General features: G+C 44.7%; 1 protein-coding gene across 1 annotated transcript in view; it reads left to right on the forward strand.

Annotated features, from left to right (window-relative positions):
- Nucleotides 1-15,345, forward strand: part of MIA2 (MIA SH3 domain ER export factor 2) — a 67,059-nt gene that overhangs the window by 7,592 nt on the left and 44,122 nt on the right. The window contains exons 5-6 of the mRNA XM_074955887.1: nt 12,122-12,349; nt 12,464-12,564. Of these exons, the coding sequence (XP_074811988.1) occupies nt 12,122-12,349; nt 12,464-12,564 (329 nt within the window). The remainder of the gene's footprint in view (nt 1-12,121; nt 12,350-12,463; nt 12,565-15,345) is intronic.

Below are 15,345 nucleotides of genomic sequence, written 5' to 3' on the forward strand. Positions count from 1 at the left end.
ACTTCAAGAAAATCCTAAATGAAGCTGAGTCACCTCTTACTCAAGGAATATCAGACAAAACCAAACTAACTGAGCTTTACAGTACAGAACAAAATTCAGCAGCAGAAAGTCAAGTAATAGAAAACACTGAAGTAAAAGAGATAACAGAGGAATCAGAGAGCAAAAATGACCAGGCAGGTTGGTATGAAAATATCTCTGGCAACATAGATTTTAATATGGACATATCAGATGATCAAAAGGAGCAGGAATCTGTAGTTTCTCAAGACACACGGGAATCAGTTGTAGCCCAGCCTTTATCTTCTTCCAGTTTATCTGAGGACTTAGACACAGCTGATAATTCAGAGAAAGACAAGCAAAATCAGTTTGAAGAACCACAGTCTGTCTTTTCTTTTAGTCATTATAAAAACATACTGAGCTTCCAATGTTTTGCAACCAAAGATGAGCATTCTCTGCAAAGGCTACGAGAGACTCTGAGCTTCAATGATGAAAATGGCCAGACTACAAATGGCAAAGAAATTGAACTGAAAGGCCAAACAAATCAGAAGATTAATGAACAAGTACTAGAGAAGACTGATGTAGACATTTTCAAAGAAAGTGTTCTATTTTCTCCGTTGACAGTGCAAAATATTGAACAAGATAGTGAAAACACAATGAAAGATACTAAATTAGTAAAAGATAGCTCACATCTTTCATTTACAGAATCCCAGTTAGAACACAGAATAGACCCTTTATTTACATATCCAAAATGCAAGGAACACAATTCTAAAAGAAATGAAAGAGAGGAATTTTCTAATATAAAAGAGAAAAGTGAAATTTCTATTTTAGAAGATGAGCAGCAGGTATCTTTAGAAACAAAAATAAATATAAGAGATTTACCAGAACAACATGGATACTTCTGTGAAGATTCTTATTCTAGTCAACAAAATATTATTAAAAAGGGAGTAAGGCAGGGTTACTTAGCTGAAAATTTTTCAGAGGATAATGGTCATGAACTTGGCATTGATCACATTGCTGACACAAAGAAAATTCAAGTTTCAGACCAGTTATCTTCTCTGGATTTTGATGAATCACTATCAAAACACCATGTAAATAATGAAGTACAGGCACAACATATTACTTTGGATTCTGAAGAAGAAAGAGAACTCTCTGATGGGGAATATACTGAAAATTCTTCAGACAAAGGTTTGCGTGATGTCTCACAAGATTCCATAAAAGATCATTTTTCCAGCTCAAATGTTGATGATGTTGTGTTAGACAAAATTGTAGTGAATAGCAAAGACATGAGTCATTTTTCCCAAGACAGAATAAAACAGCCAGAGAATTTTTCACAACATGTTTCAGAGTGTGGTGAAAATAACCTAGAACACAGTGAGCAAATGATAAAAAATTATGAGCAAAATAAATCCCAAAATGAAAAGAGAGCAAATATTTTGGCTAACCAAGAAACATCTTCAGTAGCTACATCTGAGGAAATAATACAAAGTGAGAGTATAATTCTTGAGCAAGACAGTCACACATTAAATTATTTACTGTATGGTTTGCAAAACAAAGGCAATGAAGTTCCACAGTCTTCTATGCCATTTCCACAGGAGCAAATAGATGACGAATACAATAAAAGAGAACATATTTCAAATCCGTCTGAACAGCATTCTGATAATATTAGAATTAGTGAACAAGTCCTACAAGAACAAATTATAGCACCTGAAGCTAGTGCTGATACTTTTTCTGAAGAGGAGCTTCAATCTCAACAAATTTCCATGAATATACCACACCATAAGAAAGAGCCACTAGATATAGAACTGGATGATTCATCTTCCCAACATGAGCCTCTGATATCAGAATGTGGGACTGGGGATAATAGTAATTCAGATCCTGGAAAGAAATATAAAACTCAGATGCTACATAATAAAAGAAAAGAATCTTCCATATCATCAGATTTAGAAGTACCTGAGCCCAGCAGTTCAAGTCATCATGAAGATATGGAAAGCATAAATACAGAAAATGAATCTGAATACCAGAAAATATCATTGTATCCTCATTCAAATGACAATGTAACACCAAAGTTACAGGATGTAGCAGAATCACAGAAAATGTCTGAAGAAAGTTTAGTTACAACAAAAACAACTGCAGAATCCAGTCCTATCCTACTTAATGAACACAAACATTTATTCCAAGAACAATCTAGTGTAGTTGAAAACTCTGAAAAAAAACCCCTAGCATTACATTTAGAATCTTTTGAGTCTACTGAATTGCAAACCCAGGCACCTCTTAAAAATCATGGTGGCTCTAATCCTAACAAGCCTTTGTTACATATTCCCCATTATCATGATTCTGCACACAACAACATAGAACATGTACCTTCGCAAAGTGAGCAGGGCTTGGAAACACTCCATTTAAATGCTGTGAAACATAGAGATCTGAATGGTAAAAGACACATTGACAGGGAAGATGCTCTTCCAGCTGAAAACATAAATCATATAAAAAAATTAACTACTTCTGAAAAAGCAAAAGATAGTAAGGACAAAAGCAAAAAAGATACTGGTGATCAGAAAAAAACAGACTCCCAAAATATAAATTATAAAAATGGTGCCATGACAGTGGGGGGAGTGGCTAGTATTTTTACAAAAACTTCACATTTTCTTGGAAGTTTGTTTAGTAAAAATAATAATGGAGACCTTAGAATAAATTCTGAACACAAAAGTCCTGTCCTAGTCCCAAATGAAAACAGGGAAGATATTAGGATAAACCAGATAAAGGTAGAATTTAATAACGTGCAAAGGAGAGAGGCTGAGTTAAAGGAAAACGAATCTGAACAAGAGAAAGACACAATTCAGACGGCAGAAGCTACAAATAATTTAAACATAGATAATTTTAAAATGCTAAAAGATAGATCTGAGGAAGGACAACTTGGCATTCAGGAAAAAAATATTACATCAGAAACAGGAACAAACAACAAGGAAACTGATAAAACCATAATCTGGGAGACAGGGTCTATGTCCCAGAAAACCAGGAAAGAAGGCCAAAGATTAATTGAAGGGGACACAGATATATCCAACCCATTCATTGCGTACCAACAGCTTTATTCAAAATTGTCTCAGGAAGTGAAGCAATCTTTAAAGAGTCTATGTGAAAAAAACAAACTCTTGGTGCTAGAGCAACAGTTTAAAAAAGTTCAGCATGATATCACTACTTTTCCATGTGAAGACAGTTTCATGCAGAAGAAACAAGTGACTGCTTCTGTGGAAGAGGAACATAATCTGGACATTGACTATGAGAAATATATAAAGGAGAAAATGAATTTTCTTCCAGAAGTACATCATCTTCTGTCAGCCATCAGAACGAAGTGTGAAGCCCAAAATGCAGAGTCAGGTACTGGACTACTGCTTTACTAATTAAAGGTGATAAAACAAGAACAATACTTGCTTTGTATGAGAAAAATGTAAGACAGGTGTGACACTGTTCACTTTTAGTGGTTTAAAATCAACACTAGTGAATTTAGCTACTAGCTGTTAATAGGTGATTAGAGTGTAGCTATTTAACACTTTCTTTGAGGAATATATAACTCCCTTATGCCACACTAATTATAGGTTATGGACACCGTTATGTAATATAAAATGTATGGACATTGGTAAAGTACTTGTAAAAATCAGTGGTAACGCCAGTAGAAAACCACCTAAAATTGTTAAGAGATAAAGAGTTCACAGTTATTCCAGAGATAGTTCCTCTTCCTTAGGTTCTCTGGCCTGATCCAAAGGTCATTGAAGTTAATGAGAGTTTTTCCATTTACTTCAGTGCACATTAGACCAGGCTATCTGTTGTTATACTTCACACCATAGCCTGTTATTTTACTTTGGTAAGTAAGTCCATTGATTTCAAAAGTCAGACTTAAGACTACTTTACCATGATTCTTTTTTATAATCAACCCCATTGTAATCAAACTCTTGATGCCATTGCATATTTTGGTTCCAGTATTCATTGATGGCATCATAAAGTACCAAACTGTATCATATTTGTGTGACTAGTGCCACCATCATTTAAATTATCATTCTCACAATGTAAGTAAAGTAGGAATGTAGTTGGTAAATGTGGTTTTTCTAATGGGAAAATTTTATCCCTGGTATAAATCCACTGAAGCCAGTGAAGTTATACCAGAAATGAATTTGGCCCAAAGGATCAAATATTCTAAATCCTCTAAAATTATGCCCACAGTTTAACACCTTCAATATTTCTCAGTCAACAGTGCATACAAACTGCATAGTTAGATATATAACTACATACATACATACAAATCTAAAGTTTTGGGTTACATAAAAATCTAGGCATAACATGGAAGTAGGCATGTGCAGTTTCAGTAGCCAAACTGAGGCTTTGAAAATATGACCCAGTTAGGGTATTTTCTAATAAATAAAATTTTTGCATGAACAGACTTAATTTTAATTAATGGTAACCCTTTTTCTCTAACAAATTGCTAATTCTTCTTAGCTCACTAAATGTAACTAATTGTGACTGTATTGTATCTTTATATAATAGCTGTACTTCCAGAACTGCCATGAAAAATTAATTAATGCTTATTTCCTTTTTGTGGCTGGAAAGATTTTGTTTTCTGAAGCCTTCTGCTTGTTTAATCTAAATCATTGAGCTAATTAAAGAAATCAAAATTTAGGATGGTACAGATAACTCCAGTCGTTTTTGCTCTGTCATCATATATCTATATATATATATATATATATATGCAGAGTGGTGACATACAATAATTTCACAGTTGCTGAACTAGATTATGAAATTTTTCACAAAATTGAGTTAATCTCATATAGTAGTAGCATTTTTTGTTAATTGTATGAGCTCTTGATACTCTTCTATATGTGCAGCTGCTGTGTGCTGCCATTCATTACTCACAGACAAACATGTCTATGATTGTTCTTTGTGCATATAACATTTGCAAGGACATTTGTTCATTTATGGAAAGCTGATCATCTTTAGTTCTGTATGAATTCTTTTTTCCTGGCTATTACAGCTCTCTTACTTGAGTTTTCCTCTCACATATCTGAACATGGTTTCATAAAGAGACCTGGCAATCCTGGAAGAGTACTCCAATCAGTACTGATCCAAGACAAAACATAAATTTTTCTAAGTAGTGAACTATATTCTGGCCTTAATTACATCTGGGCAACACAAATTCTTCTTTGAGTGCTTGCTCATGTTGAATCCGTTCTAGGTGTGCGCGCACCCACATGCGTGGTTGTTGGAGATTTTTGCCTTAGCGGTATCCGTAGCATCGGGAGTGGCATCCCCATGAGTGCCGCCCTAATGTGCAGTATATCAGGCGCCACCAACCATATGCCCTCTCAATTCCTTCTTACCGCCCGTGGTGGTTAGTCAGAGCGCCTTCCCTTGCACTGCAAGGGCTAGCGGTTTTTTGTCTACTGACTTTGAGCCTTACGGCCTTGTAAATAGTTTTATTTATAGTAGTTAGTGTTAAGTAGTTCTTAAGTGTAGTTAATTGTTAGCAGTTAGGGTCCCAGCCAGGACTTTTCCCCAGGTGGGGTATGCCCTGGTCTCCCGGGGTTTAAGCTCTGCATGGACTGCAACAGGCCCATGCCTGTAAGTGACCCCTACAGCAGCTGCCTCAAGTGCTTAGGGGAGTCACATGTTAGAGCAGGGATGGGCAAACTTTTTGGCCTGAGGGCCACATCTGGGTATGGAAATTATATGGTGGGCCATGAATGCTCACAAAATTAACAATTCAGAGGTATTCAAATAAACTCTATTTAATAAAGATACATTTTAGTGGAAATAAACATAAAACCTCGAGGGTGGGGCCATAGGAGACCGGGAGGGTCTGGGCTGTGGTGACTGGCTGATGAGGAATGAGGTGAGTCTCTCAGAGGAGCGGTGCCTCAGGGATTGGTCGATGAAGGAGCTCGCAGTTCCTAATTGGACTCGATTAGGGGTGGTATCCCTGCGAAACTGCTGGCCTTGATCATTGGCTAGTTTGGGCGGAGGCTGGTGCGAGGAGGCTGGCGCTTCGGGGATTGGGTGTGCTGCCATGCAGGGGCAGTGTTCTGATCCCAGAAACAGTGCAGTGAAGTCTAGGTAAGCAGCGCCAATCGTGCCTATGCAGTGTGGCTTTGCATGCAGGAAGATGGTGTTCATTAAGGAATTGTGCTTTGGGGGCTGGGGAGTGCCAGGCGGGCAGACATGGGTCATGGGCCTCCATGCAGCCCCTCTAGGACTCACCAAGTACCTTGGCCTTGGTGCACAGTGCGCCCCTGGCACTGGGCTCTGCCCAGCACCATTCCCCGTTGCTGGTGCCCAAAAAGAAGACTAAAAAGCATGGCTCCCCAGCACCAAGCAAAATGGGCCATGGGTCATTGGGCAAAAGACCCACTTCAGGGTGCCCGGCCACTCCGGAGCCGTGTGCTCGCACCACCCCAGCTGGGGCCCTTAACCTTGTGAAACGTCCACCACCGATTCCCAGGAGCAGCATGGGACCAAAAACCCTGGTGGCACCGATGCCTTCACAGGCTCCCCCAGCACCAAGAGAGTACAGGCCTCTGCTGATGCTGCCGATGCAGCATGTGCCCAGGAACAAGCAAAGGCTGCCCTTGAGGGCAAGCCAGCCACTAAGACCCCTCAGGGGGCAGTGGAGCACCGCTGATCCCCCGAGACAAAGTAGCACTCTCTACCTCCATGCCGCAGATTGCTGGAGTTGCAGCCCAGACACTCTGGGGCTCATCCTTGGTCACTGGTGCCAGGTTCACAGTCGCCGCCATCTTGATGCAGATCGCCTAGATCAAGAAGCCGGTCTCCGTTCTACCGACTCCACTTGCCCTCCCACCAATCGTCCTCTAGGTGTAGGTCCTGGTTGCCTGTATTGTGAGAGCGCTGTCCGTCACATCTCCAGTCCCCCTGGCATTGGCACCGGTTCCCTTGTTACCAGCACCAATCACCTCGCTCCGGGCATTGGTCTCCAAAGGCAATGGTCAGCAAGCAGAGCCAGGCATCAATGGCCCCACTGTGGTCACCGGCAGGGGATTCCTCTGGCATGGAAGCCCAGTTCAGCCCCTCATCTAGACTGCACCAGCATGAATGAGAACCCGAGGCTGCATTGACATTGATGGCGCCAACTTGGCAGCATGGCCAGTGGCCAGCGCAGTGGCCTTATCGGGATGCATGGGGAATGCCGGTTGTGGCAATGCCCCCTTCTCACCACTCATCAGTTGTCGCCTTGGAGCAACAGCTGGCGGCACTGATGGCACCGGCCTCAGTGCACGAGGCACACTCGGTGGTCGAGGCAAAGGGAATGGCGCCCATCCCTAAGCCTCCCTTCCCTGTGGGAAAAGATGCCCCGGAACCTCCCCGGTGGTGCAATCATCGTCCTCGTCCCTGGATGAGACAGTTGCGGGATCCTCGAGAGCCAGCCCGATGGACGATTTCAAGGAACACCAGGCCCTGCTGCATCGGGTGACCAAGAGCTTGGGCCTGGAAGTGGAGGAAATGGCTGAGCAGGTTGACACCTTGTTTAATGTCCTGTCAACCTCTACCCCAACCTGTGTTGCACTACCCATGCATGACAGTGTCCTTAAGATTGGCATGGGTCTCTGGTAAATTCCTTCCTCCCACCTCAAAGAGGGCCGAAAAGAAGTATTTTGTCCCAACCAAGGGGTTTGAGTTCCTCTATACTCCCCCTCACCCAGCTCGCTGGTGTTCTCTGCAGCCAACAAAAGAGACAAGCAGGGGCATACCAGTTTGACCCCCAAGAATAAAGAGGCCAAACGGTTGGATCTGTTTGGAAGAAAGATTTATTCAACAACCAGTTTGCAGTTCTGGGTGGTGAACCATCAGGCCCTCTTGAGATATTACAACTTTAACTTCTGGGACTCCCTCCATAAGTTTAAGGAGTCCCTTTCACAGGGTTTGGCCCAGGAATTTGGTACTCTGGTGGAGGAGAGCACTGCTGCTGCTAGGTGCTCCCTCCAGATGGCATGGGATCTGGTGGACTTGGCAGCAAGGGTGGTTGTGTTGGTGGTGGTAATGAGGTGCAGCTCCTGGATTCAGACTGCAGGTCTCTCCCAAGAACTGCAGACCTCCATCCAGGGCCTCCCATTCAATGGGAATGGTCTCTTTTCCAACCAGACGGATGTGAAGCTGCATGGGCTAAAGGACAACCAGGGCCAACCTTTGCTCTCTGGGCATGTATACTTTGCAGCCTGTGAGAAAGCAGTTCCGACTGCCCCTGCTGACTAGGCCTTGGCAGTGTCACCAGGGATCTGCAAGAAGAAGAGGCAGAGACGCTAGTTTCAGCCGCCGTCGCCCTTCCTCCTCCTGCTCACCCACGCAGTCCGGCCCGGCAAAACATCCTGGGTGCCAGAAGCGCTCGTTTTGAGGGTGCGGTTGAGAGCGACGCCCCAGTCACCTTCCAGGATCCACCCTGCTCTTTCCTCAACCATCTTTGTGCCTTCCATTCTGCCTGGTCTCAAGTCACCTTGGACCATTAGATGCTGGACATAGTGTCTCATGGTTACACCCTGCAATTTTTGGTCACCCCTCCCTCTGATCCCCCCTCCTTCCCGTCCCTCATCAGGGACCCTTCTCACAAGCAACTCCTCTTTCAGGAGGTCGAGAACCTCCTGCGCATGGGGGCGGTGGAGGAGGTCCCTCAGGACTTGAAGGGAAAGGGGTTCTACTCCTGCTACTTTCTAATCCCAAAAGCAAAAGGGGGCCTCAGACCCATTCTGGACCTGCAGTGCCTCAACAAGTCTCTCAAAAAGTTGAAGTTTCACATGGTCTCCCTGGCCTCCATCATCCCCTTCCTGGATCTGGGAGACTGGTACGCTGCCCTCGACTTGAAAGACTCCTATTTCCACATCTCAATATTCCAAAGTCACAGACGTTTCCTCCGTTTTGTAATGGGCGAACACCATTTCCAATTTAAGGCACTCCCCTTGCCCTCTCATTGGCTCCAAGGGTCTTTACAAAATGTATGGCATTGGTGGTCACTTACCTCAGACGTTGAGGGGTCCACGTCTTCTCATATCTTGACGACTGGCCCATCAAGGGTAGGTCTCAGGACCAAGTGCAGAGAAGCCTCGATCTGGTGCATTCCACCTGCCGCGACCTGGGCCTGTTGATAAATGAGAAAAAATCTACCTTAAGGATGGTCCAGTGCATAGGGTTCATAGGGGCGGTTCTCGACTCCATGTGAGCCAGAGCCTTCCTTCCAGAGGCGTGTTTTCATGTCATGTCAGACCTGATCTCCCATGTGAAGAGCTGCCCACTCACCACAGCTCACACCTGCCTGCAATTGCTGAGTCATATGGCCACCTGTACACACGTGATCAGTCATGCCTGGCTCCACCTCCGGCCTCTACAAGTGTGGCTGGCATCAGTTTACACCCCCAACAGATATGATCTAGACCGGGTGGTCAGGGCACCTGTTATCCCTGAATTGGTGGTTGGACACTGGGTCGGTGTTGCAGGGAGCCCTCTTCGCGACCCTCTCCCCATAACTGACTCTGGTCTCCGATGCTTTGGACCTGGGCTGGGGAGCACACCTCGGCAAGTTGAGCACCCAGGGCTGATGGTTGCGGGATAATCTGGCCCTCCACATCAACATCAGGGAGCTCAGAGTAGTTCGCCTGGTGTGCCAGGCTTTCTTGCCCCACCTGAGGGGCAAGGTGGTGCAGGACCTACAGACAATACCACCGTGAAGTATTACATCAACACACAGGATGGAGCCAGGTTGTCAGCCCTCTGCCAAGAAACTCTCAGCCTTTGGCACTTCTGTGTGCAGCATGCCATTCATCTGGTAGCTGCGCACCTGCCCAGCACCAAGAATGTGATAGCAGATCGCCTCAGCGGGACCTTCTCGTCTTGCCACGAGTGGTCACTCCATCCAGAGGCGGCCAGTATGATCTTCCAGAAGTGGGGGACTCCCCAGGTGTACTTGTTTGCGTCCCGCCAGAACAGGAAATGCCACGTATTGTATTCGCTCCAGGAGACGGACAGGGGTTCCCTGTCAGATGCTTTCCTGCTTACGTGGTGAAGTGTCCTCATGTATGCCTTCCTGCCGGTGCCATTGATCCACAGAGTCCTTGTAAAGATCAAGCAGGACAGGGCGAGGGTTATCCTGATAGCTCCCTAGGGGCCTCACCAGCACTGGTTCGGCATGCTGTTGGACCTTTCGGTAGTCGAGCCACTGAGACTCCCTCTCTGGCCAGACCTGCTGTCCCAGAACCACAGCAGTCTCCTGGAGGTGCTGTACTTGATAGTGTAGCTGTACTTGCTGTGCTGTACTTGCTGTGTAGCTGCTGCATGGCTGAATTTTGATGAGCGGAAATGCTCGACCTGTGTGCAACAGTCTTGCTGGGTAGCAGAAAGCCCTCCACCAGAGTGACCTATTGGGCACAGTGGAAAAGATTCACATGCTGGGCCTTGGATCAGGGCGTCCAGGCCTCGCAGGCCTCGCTGCAGGTGATCCTGGACTATCTCCTGAACCTCAAGCTTCAGGGCTTGTCACTGTCATCAATTAGAGTCCACCTGGCTGCTATTTTGGCTTTCCACCCTCCATTCTAAGGCAAGTTGATCTTCTCTCACAACATGATGTCCCGGTTCCTGATAGGTCTGGAGTGTCTTTACCCTCATGACGGGATCCTGTCCCTCCCTGGGATATGAATCTCGCGGTGTCGAGGCTCATGGGGCCTCCCTTCGAACCTCTGGCTTCCTGCTCTCTTCTCTCCTGGAAGGTGTCGTTCTTGGTTGGGGTTATGTCCGCCCCCCGCAGAGTGTCTGAGCTCAGAGCGCTTACATCAGACCCACTCTATACAGTGATCTACAAAGGTCCAGCTGCAGCCAGACCTGGCATTCCTGCCCAGGTAGTTTCCCAGTTTCATACCAGCCAGGATATTTTCTTACCGATCTTCTTTCCGAAGCCCCATAAAGCCGAAGAGGAGCACAAGTTACAAACCCTGGACGTCAGAAGGGCGCTGGCCTTCTATATCGATAGAACATGGCTGTTACCTAAGTCAATGCAGCTGTTCGTGGTGGTGGCAGATAGGATGAAAGGTCATCCTGTGTCTGCTCAAAGGATTTCATCCAGGAAGCCTGCATCTGGTACTGCTACGAGCTGGCGAGCACGCCTCCACTGGCAATAGTCAAAGTGCACTCGACTAGAGCACAAGTGTCATCTGCAGCCTTCTTAGCCCAGGAGATCTGTAGAGCTGCTACCTGGTTATCTATACACACGTTTATGACTCATTATGTGCTGACACTGCAGGCCCAGGATGATGCTGGCTTTGGCAGGGCAGTGCTGCAAGCTGCAAGACCTTGAACTCTGAGCCCACCTCCATTGACAAACTGCTTGTGAGTCACCTAGTATGGAATTGACATGAGCAAGCACTTGGAGAAGAAAAAACGGTTACCTACCTTTCATAACTGTTGTTCTTCAAGATGTTGCTCATGTCCATTCCATTACCCTCCCTCCTGCCCCTCTGTCGGTGTTGCCGGCAAGAAGGAACTGAGAAGGCATACCGTCAGCGGAACCTGATATACTGGCGCATGAGTATGGCACTCAAGGGAGCGCCACTGCCGACCCTATGGATACCGCTAAGGCAAAAATCTACGACAACCATGCACGTGGGCGTGCATACACCTAGAATGGCATGGACGTGAGCAGCACATCTTGAAGAACAGTTACGAAAGGTATGTAGCCCTTTTTTTTGTCTGCAGTTACATCCATGCAACCCCATTCTAAGACCAGAATTTGGCCCAATTTTAGAATATAGATTTACAGTGATATAATACACATTATGTAAATATAACCCTGTCCTGAAAGTGTTCTTATATTCCTGCCAGGTCACTTATTATATTGTCTTGTCACATGGTGACATCAGAAGAGTAACCCTTTAAATCAGTTGTCCATTTGTTTAGGGGTTTGGTTTTGGGGTTTTTTGGCAGTTGCCAGTGAGAGTCTGACTTTGAAAATGACTTTGAAAATGAGGAGGAATTCAGAAGCCAAATTAGTAACATAGTGGGAAATAATCTTATAAAATTTCACATGCAGAAAATATTCTTGATGAGAAGGCTGAAAATAAACATTTTTCCACTTCACATTTGTTTGCAGATATATCCGATGAGAGAAAATTATCAGACAAAGCTCCAAAAGAAGACCATCACGTGCATACAGCTTTGTATAAAGAACGTAACAGTGGCCAACATTCAAAAGCAATAACAATTGCTCCAGTGAATGCTCAGGAGAAAATGTACAATTCAGCAAAAAATGTTCAGTTAGATGCTAAAAAACCTTTATCACAGATCTTTTTCGTGATTCAAAACTACATTCCCAATAATGGTAAGTGTTTGATCTGAAAAAAAGATTACAACCTTAAAAAAATAAAATAAAAATGGAGCTATTAACAAGATAACATGATAATACAAAACATTTTCTTTCCTTATAAATTAACAGAAGAAGACTGGATATATCAGATTCTCCTGCATTTTGATTGTCTTGACGTTGGTGACTTTGTAAAATCTGTATTTTCAGCAGTGGCAACTGTTAGCAAAAAGGTAAGATTTTGTTTCCTTAATGTTTTAACACCACCAGAGGGAAATTGAGCCCGATTCTGCTGTTGATTACATTCTGAAACTCATCTGGAGTTGGAGCTGGAACTGACAGCAAAATTGGGGTAGGTATCTTCAGTGTGGCCTCTGTTTACATGTTGAGGAAGCATTTAAGGAGACCAGAATTTTCAAACTTGGCCCCGGGGAGACCTGATGCCCAACTGATGAGGGGAAGGGGCAGGAAATGCCACATTAGCTGCTGTTTTCTTCAGCCCCTTGCTGCTCCCATTGCCTCTGCAGAATCTTCCCTTGTGCATTTAGTGACTGTACATTCAAATGTGGGTTTATTGAACAGCCAAGAAGACACACTTGTCAAACACACCAGCATTTTTTATCTATTTTTTTAAAGGAAACCCATGGCCAGCTCCTGCTCCCATTGAAGTCACTGGCAGAATTCCCTTTGATTTAAATGAAAGCTGGGTTGGGCCTTGAAAAAATAAAAAAAATAAAAAAAAGGTACTGCAATCTTTTAGTAGTGATTTTACACATACAGTACCAGAACAAAGAAATTTAAACTTTTGGTTCCCACAGCAACATAACATGGTCCTCTTGTGAACATATTCAATGTACGAAAGTTAGTACAATATATAAAATAATATAAAATGTGAGGCACAGTGGGTGTGGGAACTATAATTTTGTATTTGCTGCAAAATCTACAAATGAAAAATCTCCATCAGCAAGTTGTGTTACCATAGATTTTGTTTTCTTCTTTCAATATATAGATTAAGTCAACTGTTTTCAAACTGAAAAGGAGTACTTGTGGCACCTTAGAGACTAACAAATTTATTTGAGCATAAGCTTTCGTGAGCTACAGCTCACTTCCTCGGATACATTCTGTGGAAAACACAATGCATCCGATGAAGTGAGCTGTAGCTCACGAAAGCTTATGCTCAGATAAATTTGTTAGTCTCTAAGGTGCCACAAGTACTCCGTTTCTTTTTGTGAATACAGACTAACACGGCTGCTACTCTGAAACCTGTTTTCAAACTGTGGTAGAAGTACAACTGAAGGTACACTGGCCACAGTTAGATGCTGTACAAGATGATTTAAAAAAATTATTTTTTATAACCCCTCAGTAAAACGTGTACAATCAGGCAGAAAAGACAAGCTGGGAAGAGGCAGCTGCAGTGCAACTTCCTGACACTGGGGCCACTGTCCCCCCATGCAGCTAGACTTGGGAGCTGGCTGAGTCTCCTCCCTGCATGGACACCCTTCTCATCCCCTGTCAGTTGGCGTGGGAGACAGGCAGGGAGGCACCCATGACCCACCAGCAGCAGCAGCAGCTCCCACTCCTGCTGCTTCTCTTCTGGGGAGGGAAGGGGGAAGAGAGGCCAGGGGTGGTTGGGGGGGTGTACAAAGGGGACATTGGAGGGGGAACGTGGAAGCCTTGAACAGGGGAGGCATCTTGGAGGGGGACTTGGGGAGCTTGGGAGAGCTGGGGAAAGGGGTGGGACAGAGGGGAGCTTGGAGAGGGGTACATTGAGGGCAAGAGGGCAGCTGGTACAGGGAGAGACATGGAGATGTTGGGTCTGATCTTTGGAGAGGGAGGGAATGAGGAATTGGGGGACAGGTTTAGGGGGGCTGGGGAGTGGGGACAAGTCCAAGGGGTCCTTGGAGAGAGAGAGAGAATGGGGGAACAGTGGGGAAGAGGTGATCTGGGGGATACAGATACAAGAGGGAATTTGCTTGAGGGGTTGGTACAAGGTAGACTTTGTGGAGCTGATGAGGGAGGCGCTGGGGACAGAGGGATCTTGTGGAGCGAGGGAAGGGCACCGATACAGAGAGGAGTGTTGGGGAGTGGAGATGTGAGGAACCAGTACAGGTTGTGCCTTGAGTTGGGGGGACTTCTACTGCAGGGAACAAATACAAGTGAGGGCCCTTGGGGAGATGGAACATGGGAGAAGCAAAGGGGATTGGGGGAAGGGAAGAAAGAAAGTATGGGAAAAACTTGCTGTGGTGGATATGGAGAGAGAAGAGAAGGAGGGAGAGTAGAGGGGAGACTTGGGGGAAGGAAGGTCTGAGAGTAAGGGAAGGCTGGGAGCTTGGTAAGTGAAGGGAGCTGTTGTGCAATATTCTGAACATAGCAGGGAAGGTGGGGCAGAAACTGGGTGGGAGAGGCTTGAAAAGGGAAGGTAGGAAGGGGTAGGCAGAGACATGGGGCACTTGGAGAGGGATGTCTGGGAGAAACAAAGCAAAGGGGGTGAAGACAGGGATAACTGAAGGGATGGAAAGGGGATCTGGAGAGGCAGAGGAAAGACAGAGGATGTGGAAATTTGACAGGTAAAAGGAGAATATTATGGATTGAAAGATAAATGGGATGGAGGGGGCAAAGTAAGGAGGACATTGGAACTCTTGAGGCACAAATACAAGAAGCATATCTGAAGAGGTTATATGCCAAGAACTTTTGAGGTTCAGATGTGGTATAATCAAGGTCTTAAAGTTTGAAACACACTGGGATTAATTATTACATGCTTATAATTTATCCCAGTATGTTCTGGGAAATACATGAACCATGAGAGGGAAACATGAATAATTTGTTTTCTTTAGAAATTAAGACTTTAATGGCTAATTGGGATACATAGAGTATTCACGCTTTACAGGCTGTGTTAAAATTCAAATATTTATTGTTCAGTACAAATAAAATGGCTATTTTCAAATTCCCATGTATATCACTAGGTACCAACTGCTACCTTGTATTGCATTTTTCCTTCCTCTTAGATTTTCACA

This window comes from Natator depressus, chromosome 6 (assembly GCF_965152275.1).
Source record: "Natator depressus isolate rNatDep1 chromosome 6, rNatDep2.hap1, whole genome shotgun sequence".
In the NCBI taxonomy this organism is placed as follows: domain Eukaryota; kingdom Metazoa; phylum Chordata; order Testudines; family Cheloniidae; genus Natator; species Natator depressus.